At 36.4% G+C, this 14,742-nt stretch overlaps 1 protein-coding gene across 2 annotated transcripts in view; it reads right to left on the bottom strand.

Annotated features, from left to right (window-relative positions):
* Positions 1–14,742, bottom strand: part of LOC149579403 (HIT-type Zinc finger family protein) — a 168,253-nt gene that overhangs the window by 106,356 nt on the left and 47,155 nt on the right. For both annotated transcript variants that reach the window (XM_089832511.1, XM_089832517.1), the window contains one exon: positions 8,779–8,810. In XM_089832511.1, the coding sequence (XP_089688637.1) occupies positions 8,779–8,810 (32 nt within the window). The remainder of the gene's footprint in view (positions 1–8,778; positions 8,811–14,742) is intronic.

Below are 14,742 nucleotides of genomic sequence, written 5' to 3' on the forward strand. Positions count from 1 at the left end.
GTCCAGAACAATTGGACAAAGAGGTGGGAGCAATAGCCAACAACAAAGAGTAGTTAAGAGCAAGAAGAGAAATCTGGAGCTTGAGAAAAGTAAAGAACATCAAGAACCTCTAGCAAAGAGACAGAATGTAGCACTATCAAGCGAGAGCATAATTGAGGCTAGAGCCCAAGAGGATAATACAAGTGGACAAGGGGCCACGGTAGAGGTGAGCTTTGACTCAGAATCAAGCGATTACAGCAACAATACCGAGTACTCTCCTCTCTCAGAGAACATCAATGAGACAAAGTTTGGATCAAGATTGGATGAGTTGGGGAAGGTTGCCATCAAGAAGAAGCATTTGGGCACCCTTGCCTCCCTCAATGCCTTTATCGAATATGGGAAAGAATATGAGAAGGATCATGAGAAGACACTGCAAGCAGTGAGCAACATGATGAATTCAGCTGCGCTCAAGATGAAGCACACACTTTGCCCTCCCATGAAGGAAGTCAATGATAGGCTAGCCAAGTTCATTTCTTTGGCTAAGAAGATGAAAGAAAAGGGTAGAAGTATGTTAGAAGATCATTTGATGTAAGCCCAGGTGGCAAATTCTCCTTCTTCTTGGGTAGGATAGGTCTCTGATTCTGATTGGCTACCATTTTGGTGTCTTCTCATTGGTTGCTACTTTTCCTTTTTTTTCATTGGTCCATTGATGAGGTGGCGCCTTCTCATTGACCGATGGGGTGGCAACCCTAATTAGGGTTTCTAGGATTTAATGTGGATCATTGATTTTGCCTCTTAATCTCTACCATTGGCTATAATTTTGGCCCCTATATAAGGCCATTCGCTCTCATTTGTAAAAGGTTGAAGAAAATTGTTGCTAAGATAATACCAAAATTGTTTCTCTTTATCATGGTTGTGACTTGCATGGTGATTAAAAACACTTAGTGTTATTGTATGGCTTCTACTTCCAATAGTTAAAGTTAGATTCTTTGAAGTTGTTAAAGTAGATATCATTTCAAGAAAGTTGTTAAGTAAGAGTAAGAGTAGATGGATAGTTGCATGGTGATATTAGTTGATGTTTGATAGGGATCTATAGCTAGACCACTAGCATCCTAGCAGCTTGTTAGGAAGCCTTGCATGGTAATCTAGTCATTTTCCCTTGAATCATTGCATCTATAAATGTAGAGCCGCTGGTAAGCTTTCATCAGATTCGATCCCTGTCCTTTTGTTAATCTTTCCATTCATAGGAGTAGAAGTAGAGCAGAAAGTAGTTTAGTAATTGGAGTTCATTCTTAGAAACTTAGAAAAGGAGAAACACCATTTGCAGACACACCCCCATCATCACCACCATCAACATCATTTGGCACTCATATATTTTACAAAGCTAGATTCATCACCATCACAACGAGAGTCCGACAATCCTTGAATGAACAACATAAGGCCGCCTATGTGATTAACCAACAAATCACATTAATATAACTGAGTTAGTATCCACAAGTATAAGGAACATTGGAGTTTTTCTCATGTCCTCGTGAATATTAACTTTTCAAGAGAGGAATTGAGTGTTTGATATCTCATATCAAGCATTAAATTGCTATATATTATGTAGTGGTACAAAAACTGACATCAACATTACCTTACCAAATGACATCAAGGAGTGCTTTAACTTGTGCCCTACTTTTAGATAGCCATGTATAAAAAACCTTGGACCCTAAATGTGGGAAGAATGAAATAGAAGAATATTTCAAGAAAAGGAGATGCAAGAGAATTCTTTAGATGAAGTGAAGATTCTTGTGGTGGATACAACGAATGCCGAAACCAAGGAAAAAAATCTGAGAGATTACTCCACAAAGTGGGATGCAAGTGTGAGAAAGAACTGGCTTCCGAAGACCATGAGTTTGGGAAGTACATGATGCAAGTATTGTCATTGACGTCAAAAGGTTTTATGAGCATGAACAAAACTATTAAATATTAGCATCATCAATGTCAAAGGAAATGGAATATAGCAATTGAACTGTTTCCAATCCAATGCTACCCGTCTGTGTAAGCTACAAATCATAACAATCATAACAGCCAACTATGTCATCAAGAAGCCATGTAATAAGCAGTCAAAAGAAGTCAGTAATAAGAAGAACGAATATTATTGGGAGACTTGTATGCATCTACAGAAATTGGTGAATAACACCAAATGAAAGGGGTGACTATTATTGAAACATTTAAGATGGACAGAGTATCCATGCAGTAGCAAAAAGACCAAAACAAAGACGGTCAAAGTATCAGGGAGCATCTACACACAAGGACAAACATGAACAATTAACTAGCAATGATCTTGTCAGCATTTAAATGGAATACAATTAACATGTCAAGGCCCGATAAACTAAGCATTAGCGCCAATGATAAAGGGAGATCTATCCCATGCGATAACCTGCAAATGCAGACAACATTAAAAGGAGCATTCTCAAATATGAACAGCGACAGCAAAAACAAAAACAAAGTGATTCATATAGAAATAAAACAGCAGTAGCATCGAAGACATTGCCGAATTTATATCATTAGTGTGAGTTCTTACTCAACAGCATATACTCGGCAGTAAGTCAATGTTGGAATTCTATGCAGCAATAGTAATTCAAAAAGGACAGCAAATGTAAGATAGCAACAAAGCCTACGAAATATATTGAAATGGAGTTTGAACGGCAGTCAAATGTTAATATTTTATGGTCTGCAATGCTACAACGAACCTAAGGAAATAACAGTCAAATAATCTGTGATAATATGTAAACTGCCCAGTCAGCGATTTGTCACGGTGGAGTTTGAAATTAATTCAGATGCAATAAAAGACAAAAAGAAACACAACAGCAGTAAAAGACAAGAAGAGACAGGTCAGCAATAATAAGTGCCACATTGCATGTTAATAAGACAAAACCTGATAAAATTGATAAATTAAGGAAGCCCGATGAAACATAAGCAGCCGCAGATTCATAAGACGGAGATTGAGAAACATTAGATAATCAACGCCAAAATATAATGACCGAAAATATATATTTAAAAGGATATGGTGATAATATATAAGAGCCCGATAATCCTAATTTGATAATAGTAGAAGTCCATACAATTAAGCTTAATAGGCTCAATTAAAAACAAGTTTTTAGAGAGCTGCGATTGATAATATAATAAGTTTCATTGAAAAGATAGGACTGTTCATTATATGAAGGCCTATATATTTCGTTGATTGAAGAAAGAATAAGTGTGAAATTTAAGAGCAAAATATTAGGAAGAGAGTGCTTAGAAAATGAGAAGGGCATGGGAAGTATGGAGTGTAGTGAAGCATTGTAGAGAATGAGAATGAAATATTGATGATGAATATTTGGGTGTGAGGAGTGAGTGTGGAATAGATAAAAGAATAAGTGGAAGATGAAATGAGAAGTGTATAATACAGTTTGTATATGAAAAGAAAAATATAAACAAAAGAAGAATAATGTGAACAACAGATATAAAGAAACAATGAGTTGAGTATATGTATGTGGAGAGTTTGAGATATTATATAAGGATTGGTGGAGGAAAGTGTGCATTTTATAAAAAGGATATTCAGACTTAAAATAGAGCTTTAAAAAGAAGAGTTATTAAAGTATCCATCGTCAGTTGAGCAAGCAACGTTAATAAGGTGGAAAAGAAGTTTGTGTGCAATGGGTTGGTGCCCACGAAGACGGCAATGGGGGTTCATGCTTCCAGTAGGTCGATGTCGCTTCCAATGAGTCAGTGCTCATAAACATAGAGGTTGGAGCCTACCAAACATTGTCAAAGAACAAGTTTATATATAAAGCAATTATTTGTTGTAGTTTTCTCCCACTTTAGGTTTCCACGTAAACATTGTGTTATTGTGTTCATGTGCATAATTGTTTATTTCAATATTTGAAGTTCTTGTTTGGAAAAAAGTTTTAAATTGGCAAAGTTGCTATTATTAGGGTTAAATCTTTCCATTTTTGTTTCTCTCTCTTCCATAGATTTATTTCTATTTCTAATGGTCACTCTTCATCTATGTTTCCATATTCTCTCTCCGTTCAATATGGAAACTTTCTCTTTCTTTCTTTAGAAAGTTTCTATTTCTCTTTGTTCATTATAGAAACATTCTTACCTATACTCGTATATATAGATCATTTATGATCTTTGTTTAATAACACATTCACTATTTTACCATAATATGGTATCAGACTTCTTTTTTTCGAACAATAATTTCATTATTGAAATTTTCTAATTTATTTTTCAAAATAGGTTTTGAATATCTATAATTTCTTCGTGAAATTTTTAGACTCGTGGATTTTCAAATCTTTTCCTGAGTGTGTTCATTTTTTTTTGTTTTTGCAAGAATTTACTATTTTTTTGTGAGCCTATTTTTCAGCAATTTCGTGGCCTTCTTTTTGGGCATTTTCAACCTTTTTTTTTCTACACATCTTCTACAAAAGGCAGCGTCTAGGGAGTTCTAGACCCTTTGTCTCTAATTTTTGTCCTGCGATTTCATTTTTCACCACTTTTTTGCAGTCACATCTGTCATTTTTTGGGATTTTCAAAAACGGCTAGGGTCTCCTGCAAAACTCTTAGATTATTTGTCATTTTGAAAAAAATTTTGGAGATTCTTGGTGGGCTTTTACAAATCTCAACTAGGTCAGACTCCTTTTTTGGGGGATGCATCATTTTCTGTGCCTCAATTTTCGAGCTAGTGGATTTAGGATCTAATTTCAAATTCTCTTGGGTTTTTTGAGCTTTCTTCTAGATGTCATTACATTTTTTATTGATCTTCTATCAATCTTCCTTGAAGTTCGTGCCTTTTCAAATATTCACATTTTTTTGCATTAAAAACGTGTCATGGCATCTCTCGCCTATCTTCTCTTGGAAGGCAAACAGTGATTCAATAGAAAGAAATACGACACCTGGAAGCAGAGAATGATGATCTTTGAAAATTGTTGCCTTGAGGCGCTTGTTCTAGGCACCGAGGCTTGTCCTACCACATACCAATATTGCAAAACATGCAGAGTTCATTGATCAGCCCAAGTCTGCCTCTTATGCCTTTTGAGGATTCTCCTGCAAATTTTTCGTTTTGAAGTTAGATTGACCATTAAGGGAGGGTATTAGAGTTAAATCTCTCTATTTTTGTTTCTCTCTCTTCCATAGATTAACTTCTATTTCTAATGGCCACTCTTCTTCTATGTTTCCATATTCTCTCTGTTCAACATGGAAATTTTCTCTTACTTTCTTCAGAATATTTCTATTTCTCTCTTTGTTTGTTATAGAAACATTCTTATGTACACTTCTATGTATAGATCATTTATGATCTTTGTTTAATAACACATTCATCATTTTACCATAATAGTTATTATACTGATTCAACCCCTCCCCCTCTCTTAGTATAATCATGTGCTCTTCAATACAAATACACTAAAATGGAGAAGAGACGTCGTATGGCAGAAACCTCAAGTAGGCAGGTAAAGATGAAGTTTGATGAAGCTTCTCGACATAACTTGGGAGACTCTAGAGCCGGCAGTATTATAAGAAAAAAGAAAACCATTATAGGCAAAGTGACAAAAACCTTTACCAAAAGAAACCAACAATGAGGCGGAGTTTAAAGGAATTAATTGGGGATTGAGAAGTGGAAATAGGAGAATCGTTTCTGGTTATCAATTCTTAAAGAAGGGCAAAGTTTTGAACTGGAACCTACAGGCTTTGTTTGAGGTTGCATTGAATCTTATAGAGCATTCAAATATGTCACCTTGAATCATATATACAAGTAAGCCAATAGAGATGTTGACATCCTATTGAATGCCCGCTAATTAAGTGACAAGCACTTGAGCACAGCTGACCTATTATTTGGGTTCCCGTAGGTTAGTAATATGGATAGGGGATCTCTTAGGGGCTTGTGGAGCTACACAAGGGCTTTGTGAGCCATTTTGAGCAATTTGGGACAATCTACTAATTTTACGAGGGAGTCCCAATTTTTAGGGATTACTTGAAAGTTGACCAAAATGAATTAGGGACCCTAGGGTCATTTTTGGTGACTTAAAGTTGCAGTTCCTATTTTTAAGCGGGATCCATATTTTTTAGAGAATGTTAGTTGGCCTGCAACATTCTGATCTCATCCATAAACAAGTGGCTTCAGAGAGATTTCAGTTCTAAGTTCGGATGAGTATTTAACGAATAAACTAGGAAATATTAAAATATTTCTTAGGTTGGGTCAAATAAAATAATATTTAAGTGAATTTATAGTCACTTTATTATTATAATAAAATATAAATAGGCCTTGGTACTTTTTCCTAGGCAATGGAGTGATAAGTTATTTTTAAAAAGTGGCTTCTTTTTCCATGTGAAGAATACCCTCAAAAGGATCGATTTTATGTTGAGACTATTATTTTTGATAAAGTTTATTAAAATAGGTTGTGAGAAACCCTATTTACAGTTTGTTGCCCTAGTATTTTGTCTAGTCAAAATTTCAAAATGTTCATTATTTTTATCAACAATGCATTGGAAAATGTCAAGTTTCCAGCTTTCAAATAATCAATCATTTGTTCAATTTGTGGTGGTTTTATAATTTCAAAGGCTTCAATTCATTCCCAGCTCCATCCAACATTTCAAATTTTCAGAATCGGAGTTTTGGGCCAAAAATATTATTTAAAAGTTAAAAATTTGAAAATTTTGAAATCTTAACTTTCTAAAAGTTAAGAGTTAGAATCTTAACTTTTAAAAAGGATTATGGTTCAGGCTGCAACTTTTTCCTATCTAAAAGAGGTTAGTGAAAAGATTAAACTTTTAACTAAAAGGTTAAGGTCTTAACTAAAAAGGTCAAGAAGGTTAAGGATGCAGCATTTTCTCCAATTTATTAACTTTTAAAAAGTTATGGATTTTTATAATCAGAACCTGAACCCGGAACCCCAACCTTGAATAACTACCTATTGAATACTTTCAAGAAAATGCAAGAAACAAGTACAAGAGCATACTCTTTTCCAATAATGGCTTTCAAACACAGAAAGTGGATGTCAAACCATGTTTTACAACAATGTTAAAATCTTCAGTGCTGCACACATTATCCATGCATGCAAAGAAATTGAAATGGTATATGGATGCATGTTAAAGCATAGATTCCTCAAAGCACCAAGAAGAATAATGAGATGGTGGTCGGTTAAGTAAAAGAAGGCACGGCATGTTCGGCAGAATGCATCTATGAGATGCATCTTAGTGGTTTGATGGCTGGCAAACTATTAGATATGATGCCTTAAAGACAGTGTCATCTCAAGGAACAAAGTGAAATGATTGCTAGCAATTTAGTTAACAAAGTTGTTAATGGTGATTAAGGGACTTTGAAGCAAATATGAGTTGCACAGATATGATCACCATCCTCAACCCTCATACCACGTTATATGTAGAATAGTCGTTGAAGAAGAAATCAATTATAACAGGAAGTGTGTCCTTAACATTTGATAGTTTTTAAAGTAGTTAGAAGATACGATATATTATTTGAAAGACTCCTTGAAGTACGAAAGGTGGTGAAAAGTTGGTAAACGGTTTCCATAACTGTTTATACACTAAGAAATGTAGAGTCATCACAACTTTATCTTCTTGGCCCTGCGATTGCAAAGAATGAAATCAAAGATATGATGTTCCTCATTGTTTGACATGAAGCCTCAGACATGCACTATCATATGTAAAGCTGTGAGCCTCATGTTTTAAGGGAAAGGGCTCTGTTATAAAAAAGACTTTAAAAACTCTTCAACAAATACATACACCAGGTATAAAGCTATTTTCCACATTCTTTGCCGCTATTGCATGCAAGGAATTTGTGATGGTGTTGTAGTTTTAATGGACGTTGAAATAAATAAATAAAATCGTGGCTTCTCCACAAAGTCGATGTATTGAAAGACTGAAGAAATCAACAAGGCTCACAGTTGTTTTCTAAATACCTCTGACAAAAATGATCTCTTGGGATGAAATGATAACAACATTTAAAGAAAAAGGACATCTTGAATCAGTTTGGAAACTTTCAAGTAAACGTAATTAGCGGGTGCAATTTCAAATTTGTTTCTATGCCTCCTATTTTTGTCACAATGGGAGTAGTCAAGCTAGGTGTGGAATGCCATCAAGACACACAACGCATGAGAACCCCTTGATAAAATTCTTTGAAGGCTTCCTAGAATATGCTATGTGAAGATATGGAAGCATATGTGATGGATGATAGGATATGTTCCAGGTTTGAGCCTCGTATTGAGGTCCATGTCACAGGCCATAACCATTGACAGTGCATGCAAATCAATGTCTCTACTAAACAGGATTGTGTCAGAGTAGTCTGAGTCAGGAGGTAAATTGACTGAAAGAAGTTTTTTTTAGCTATTGGGTGTAAGGCCTGGTATGGGGTAACGTGGCTGCAAATAGTGGAGTCCAATCCTTAGACAAGTAACCTCCATGATGCCTTACTAAGGGTTCCATTTGAAACTCATTCAGAACTGCACTTAGTTGTCAAACGGAAAACTGTTTCAAAAAGTAAATAAGTTGCACTATTAAGCCTTTTTGTAAAAATAATAATCATCTGCAGTCAAGCTATCAAAGTAAAAGGTCACATAAGTGGAATTATATTGAGTGATTTCTAGCTGCATTAGTAATCCTCTAAAACAACATAACAAGTTTTACTGGTTCTTTTTCTAGATAAGAATACAAAACTTAGGGACCAACTACAGAAAATAAATGTTTTTGAAGATTAATCTGACATACAATTCTGGGGGTCCATTCATGGATATTCAGGTTAGGACATGACATGCGCACCTTTATGCTGCTTAAAACACATCACGGAACAACTGCAACCACCAGAATAAAGGTTTATCATAACACAATCATTAGAGCATTAAAGTAAATCATGAAGCAGTAAAGACGAAGTGCAAGAAGCTACACATGATTATATTAAAGTTGCAAGAAGCTATAATGATATACCATTTTTCAATTGGACACACAAGATGGTGAAATGTAAAACACACATCCATGTTTAGTGTGTTCAGTCAAGATGCAACACCATATATGTTGGAATATTCATTTTACAAACATGCCAAGGAAGATGACAGCCCCTACCCATGCCTCCTACAAGCCTGCAAGCCTATTTGCTCAATACCTTTAAATTACCACTATGAAAATATTCTCTATCCTGGGGGCTACTCAAACAGTGAACATTGAACATTCAATATCTACCAACCTTGAATCACAGGATCTTATACACAAGATGGTGAAATGTAAAATACACGCTCATGTTTAGTGTGTCCAATCAGGAGTCAAAACCGTGCATGTTGGAATGTTCATTTTACTTAGACAGTTAACAAAGTAATGAAACAGAAGACTATGAACATGCCAAGGAATGACAGCCCATTCTCATGCCTCCTACAAGCCTAGAAGCCTATTTGGTAAATACCTTAAAATCGCCTCTATGAAGATAATTTCTATCCTGGGATTAGTGAAACAGTGAACATTGAACATTCACTATCTACCTGCCTTGAATCACAGAATCTTATCCATAAGCAGGGCACTTACCATTCATCATTTTGTCCAATAGAGACAGCAGATCCCTTCTTAAATATCATATTGTCAGCCTTTTGACTTGAAGAAATTTGCCACTAGAAACGAAACCAGTCAAGGGTTGCTATATTATTCAACTTGCAGAATTGTGTCACGGTAATACAAAAAGAACTTGCATTATTAAAAGAATGATAACTATCTTGATATTTATATTCATCAATGAGAAAATGTTAGAGAAAGATATTAAAAACCACAAGTCACCCTCTAATTATAGATTCCTATCAATATTAGAAGCTTTGATAGTCTACAATCTGCCTTGTAGAAAACTGTGCATAACAGTTAGTTACGTCCATCATAGCTTACCACGCATATAAGAAAAAACACACACTGCATACATTATCATTTCATCCTTTGGCTAAGTTGCAACTTAAAAAGCTCCATCTGGATTTCACACTAGTTGTAATGTCCCCAAATTATCAGTATCCACAGTCTCTTATCTAAAGCAAGTAGGGTATAGAGATACCTTTCAATCCGAACGAAGCCATACAGCACAATTAGGATTTATTTATAATCATAATTCATAGATTCCTTTAATTAAAAAAGCCATACAAATCAAATCAAAAAATAGCAAAAATTAATTTTTAAGGTGACCTAATCATAGAACTGCTAAGTGTAGATGACTTGATGAGGTGCCCCAAGAAACCTCCTACCCTGAGCCCAAGAGAAGATATATTGTCTACCTTGGCCTCATGTGGCCTGTGCCATACATTTGGGGTGGTGTACCTAGTGTGGGCTGATATCAACGTTCTGCATCTCACCATTCCTAAAATTGGCTTCAAATGACTGAACACCCTTTTAACATGGTAAGAATGTGAGGATCATTCACTATAGAATACCCTGAGAATCTATACTTCCTAAGCCCAAAGACAGTCTACTTGTCCCCCTTTAGCCCCATAGGGTCTCCCTGGTCACAGCCATGAGGTGTCATGCTTGGAAAGGTAACCTCGTCACCATTCTCCCAAAAGTAATTACCTCACTGTCCTTACCATGGTTGATTTCATAAATCAGGAACATAAAATATTTTATGTATATATATTTCTTTTATTATTTATATTAAGTCCTTATACCATTAATGTATCTATCAGTACTTTATCAAATAATTCCAAAATGCATATAAGTTATTGATATATAGGTGCATGTAAGACTGTAGGGAAGTCTACATATAATATCAATTCAATTAATCAATGTTCTTTATGATTAGATCTGCTTGGCCTTTCTGTATATAATAGCAATATAAATTATGGTAATTGATATTATACATAGACATCCCTACAGTCATACAGGCACCTGTATATCAATAACTAATATGCATTTTGTAATTATTTGATATAGTAGTGATAGATACATAATGGTATCCGTATAAGGACTTAATATAAGATAAGATAAATGTATAAATGTCCAACAAGAGACCACAAAAAGGGTCTAAGGGACTGAAAGCGTACAATTGATGAGGCTAACAACAACAAGATCACCAAACGGTGTCCGAAAAGAGCAGAGCAAAAGAAATCAAGAAAGCAAAAGAGAAGCAAGAGCAAGAACAAGAACACCACTATGGCAAGGACTAGGGATCCTTCCTCGGTGTAAAGAAGTCCAGAACAAAAGGGTAAAGGCTAGGGCAACCAAGAATCCTAGTGCGTCTCTGAGTACTCCTAGGGGGGTGACACTGCCGAGTAAGACCGCCGCAAGGTCTCACGGATCCAGAATGATCGATGCTAGAAATGTCGACCGTATGCTTCACACCCCAAGCGAGAGGCAAAGGCACGAAGGAGGCAGTGATAAGCTGATCCAAAGCCTAGCTCTTAGGAAAAAGAAGCTGCAAAGTATGGTCACAGCGCTGCATGCTCTCCCGAAGGTAAAGCGCAAGACATCTCTAGTCCGTATAACTGAAGAAGGTGGAGAGGAACCAGCAATCTCTGAAGAAGTAGTAATATCTCCCTCCAATTTCATAATAGGTGGGGCACCGAAAAATGAAGTGGGTCTTCGTCTCTAGCTCTGCCAAGGGAAATAGCCAACAAATCTGGTCCTCCCTATCAATGCAGTGATCGGTCTGGCTCTAAAGTCTATGAGAACCCACCCGAGAGGAACCTAGGGAGATCCGCAAAGTGTGACTCTAGCGTCGTGACAAATAACCTAGGCATGTAATAACCCCATTATGAATATCCAGAAACTACTTAATGTAGAAGGCCATTAGTGGATGTAACCTCTCAAAGGGGATTACTCCAAGTCATGGCAATGTATTGTCTATAGATGTCCAGTCTAACATGCCAATTCAGCTCCTGTCGTGAAGGAAGGAGGTGAGCGAGAGCATCCAACAACAACTGGAAGAGAGGGAGGTTGTCAATCCCAATTGCAATCAAACCTAGCAAAGTAGTGGCCTGAACGTACCAGCAACGGGCCCTGGTGGCAGAGTCAAAGTTGACTATGGCAACTAAAGAGCAATAGGCCAGATAAAAGTGGTAGTGCCAACCTGTCGTGAAGTCTGCAAAGCCACAGAGATGGTGTAGAAACCAAACCAAATCAAAGATAGCCCCCAACCTAAATGGGTGGGCCCCAAACTCGGCAAGAATAATGTTACGGAGTGGACTGATGGCATTTGATCATCTGCCAAAGAAGCATTTAAACCCGCTTGATCGAGGCCCAATCCGAATTGAGGAGGGAGGGACCCCATACCACAGAGCCATAGAGAACAGTCGGCCTAAGGAGCCCATAAGGGACACCTTAGACCTAGTGTCTTGAAAATGATGTCTAAAGCATTGTCTCTCCAACATGTCAAGGGAACCCATCCCTTTGCTGATCCTAAGCTGAATGATTGATCTCATGCTAAAGCAAGGTCCAAAGAACTTAACCTCAAGGTAAGTATAAGAGGAAGCAGTCTCGACCTCGACCTCTTGATCCTGAAAGTAAAAATGCAAATGTGAAGTCTTCAAGCAGTTGAAGACCATGACTGGAGTCTTGCTCAAGTTCACAACAAGCTGACGTAAGTCACAAAAGGATGCAAGTCCATCTAGAGGCCTCTGGAGACCCTTCGAAGAGAAGGCCATAAGAATCACATCCTCAACGAAGAGAAGGGTGGAGATCATAACCTAATGCAAGTAGCATCAATCACTGAGGAGCGAAGAGTCCCTAAGAAAAGCCTCAAGCTCATCGATATAGATGCAGAATATGGTGGGCGAGAAAGGGCAACCCTTCTTCACACCAATGGTACTCCCAATAGGATCGGAGAAAACCACTGGAGACCTGAATCTGCCCTCAACAGTTTGATAGAGCCTCATTATAGGTATCAATAACATCTCAAAGATCCCAATTTATCTAAGTCTTTAGAAGAGGGCTACTCGCAGAACAGAATCTAAGGCCTTACAGAAGTCCACAAAACAGTAGTAGACTTTCACCAAGCAGTGCTAAGCCTCCTCAATAATCACACGCAGGGTCAAAATATGGTCCATAGTTTGATAGTATGCGTGAAACCCAGCCTGTATATATAAAAGAAATATATATACATAAAATATTTTATGTTCTTGATTTATGAAATCAACCGTGGTTATATATTATTGAATAATAGTAAATACTCATACCCAAACTGATAGTCTGAAGATATTGGGTCTTCTTCCTTCTAGCATTTTTTTTGTTACTACCTATGTCTGGATTATTCAATCTTTCTTTATCTCTGCCTACAATCCTCCCACTACTACCCATGATCATGTAGGAATGAATTTGAATGCCTTCATATATCTAGCACAATGCCAAAGAGACATGTCTTAACATCAACTTCTTTCCCTTCTGTTAAACACACCACTACATGTTAATTACCAATCGCTACATAATTGGTTTGTATATACAAAACAAAGCATCCTATCATTGATTAGTTGATAGAAATCATTCTAACTAACTAACTAGTGTTTGCATCCATGATATATTTAATACTCAACTAATGCCAAAAATCTCTCAAGTCGATAGTCTTTTGACATAATCAACACATTTCCATTGTTGTCAACGGCTTTGTCTTTGATTAGACAGTGATTATTGTGCTATTTATATAAAATATCAATATGATTGGGTAGCGAGCCACTCAACGATATGATATTAGTCGATGATGATTATTACAATTTATAACTTGATCATCATTGACTCCACCTCCCTAAAAAGAGTCTACAGTAGCATAATATATGTATGTGTATGTTGGTGTATGTGTGTGTGTATATATATATATTACCACTGTACAATACAACAATGTGTTGTTTGTCAAATAAATCATATGGTCGTTCCATATATCGATTACTCCTCGTATTCTTTGACTGGTCGATGAGAATGATATGAAAATCCAGTCCATGAGATACTTCATGAATTTTCTTAGTCTTTGACCAATAAGATAGCATCTTCCATTGCCCCTAACAATACAAGCCCCAATATGTCTTCAAATTACAATTGTTGTCTATATGGCTATGATCAGCAATACTTAATATAATAATTGATTAATTGTATCAATGGTGCAATTGAAAGGGATAGCCTTTATGGAGGATGCATATAATAGTATGAATGTAATATCTCATTCCACTCTTTGGTAAATATCAAATGCCACACTTGAACCATCTACTCCTCCAATTTTGTCTCTTCTAAAGACTTCACAAAATTGAGTTACCCAATCAGCCTAATGTGAAAAAGGTTGAGGATTTCACAATTAGGGTTTCAAATGGGGGACATGAAACAAGTATTCAAATTTTCCTAGTTGGTCAAGAATTATATTGAGAATTGCCAAAAAGTCTTGCGGTGTAGACATGGGTGTTTACAAGAGGATCCTTCTAGTTTTCCTAGGGCAGAATCATTGCCCACATTAATGAAACAATATTAACATACAAACAATTAAAATGCACTTGAATTGGTAATAATTTCAACATGTAAGAAAAGCAATAGAATGTGCATCGGTATGAGTGAAATGCTTGCTCAATTGCAAACACTAATGAGATAAGGAAATAAACCGCATTTGTATATGCTTAGTGATATGATTCTAGTCACATTTATAAAGACCAAAGAAAGTCAATCTTCTCCAGTAGCTTCAAGAAAATTACACTCTCAAGAAGTAGTTCAAAATAGAATTCAGGTTTAGATAACAGGCAAGAGCCTAAAACACAACAGTAACTTGTGAACCTCTCATGTGGGAGGTCTTGGGCG

This window comes from Cupressus sempervirens, chromosome 1 (genome assembly GCF_028749045.1).
Source record: "Cupressus sempervirens isolate cs-2001-9-10 chromosome 1, ASM2874904v1, whole genome shotgun sequence".
NCBI lineage: Eukaryota > Viridiplantae > Streptophyta > Pinopsida > Cupressales > Cupressaceae > Cupressus > Cupressus sempervirens.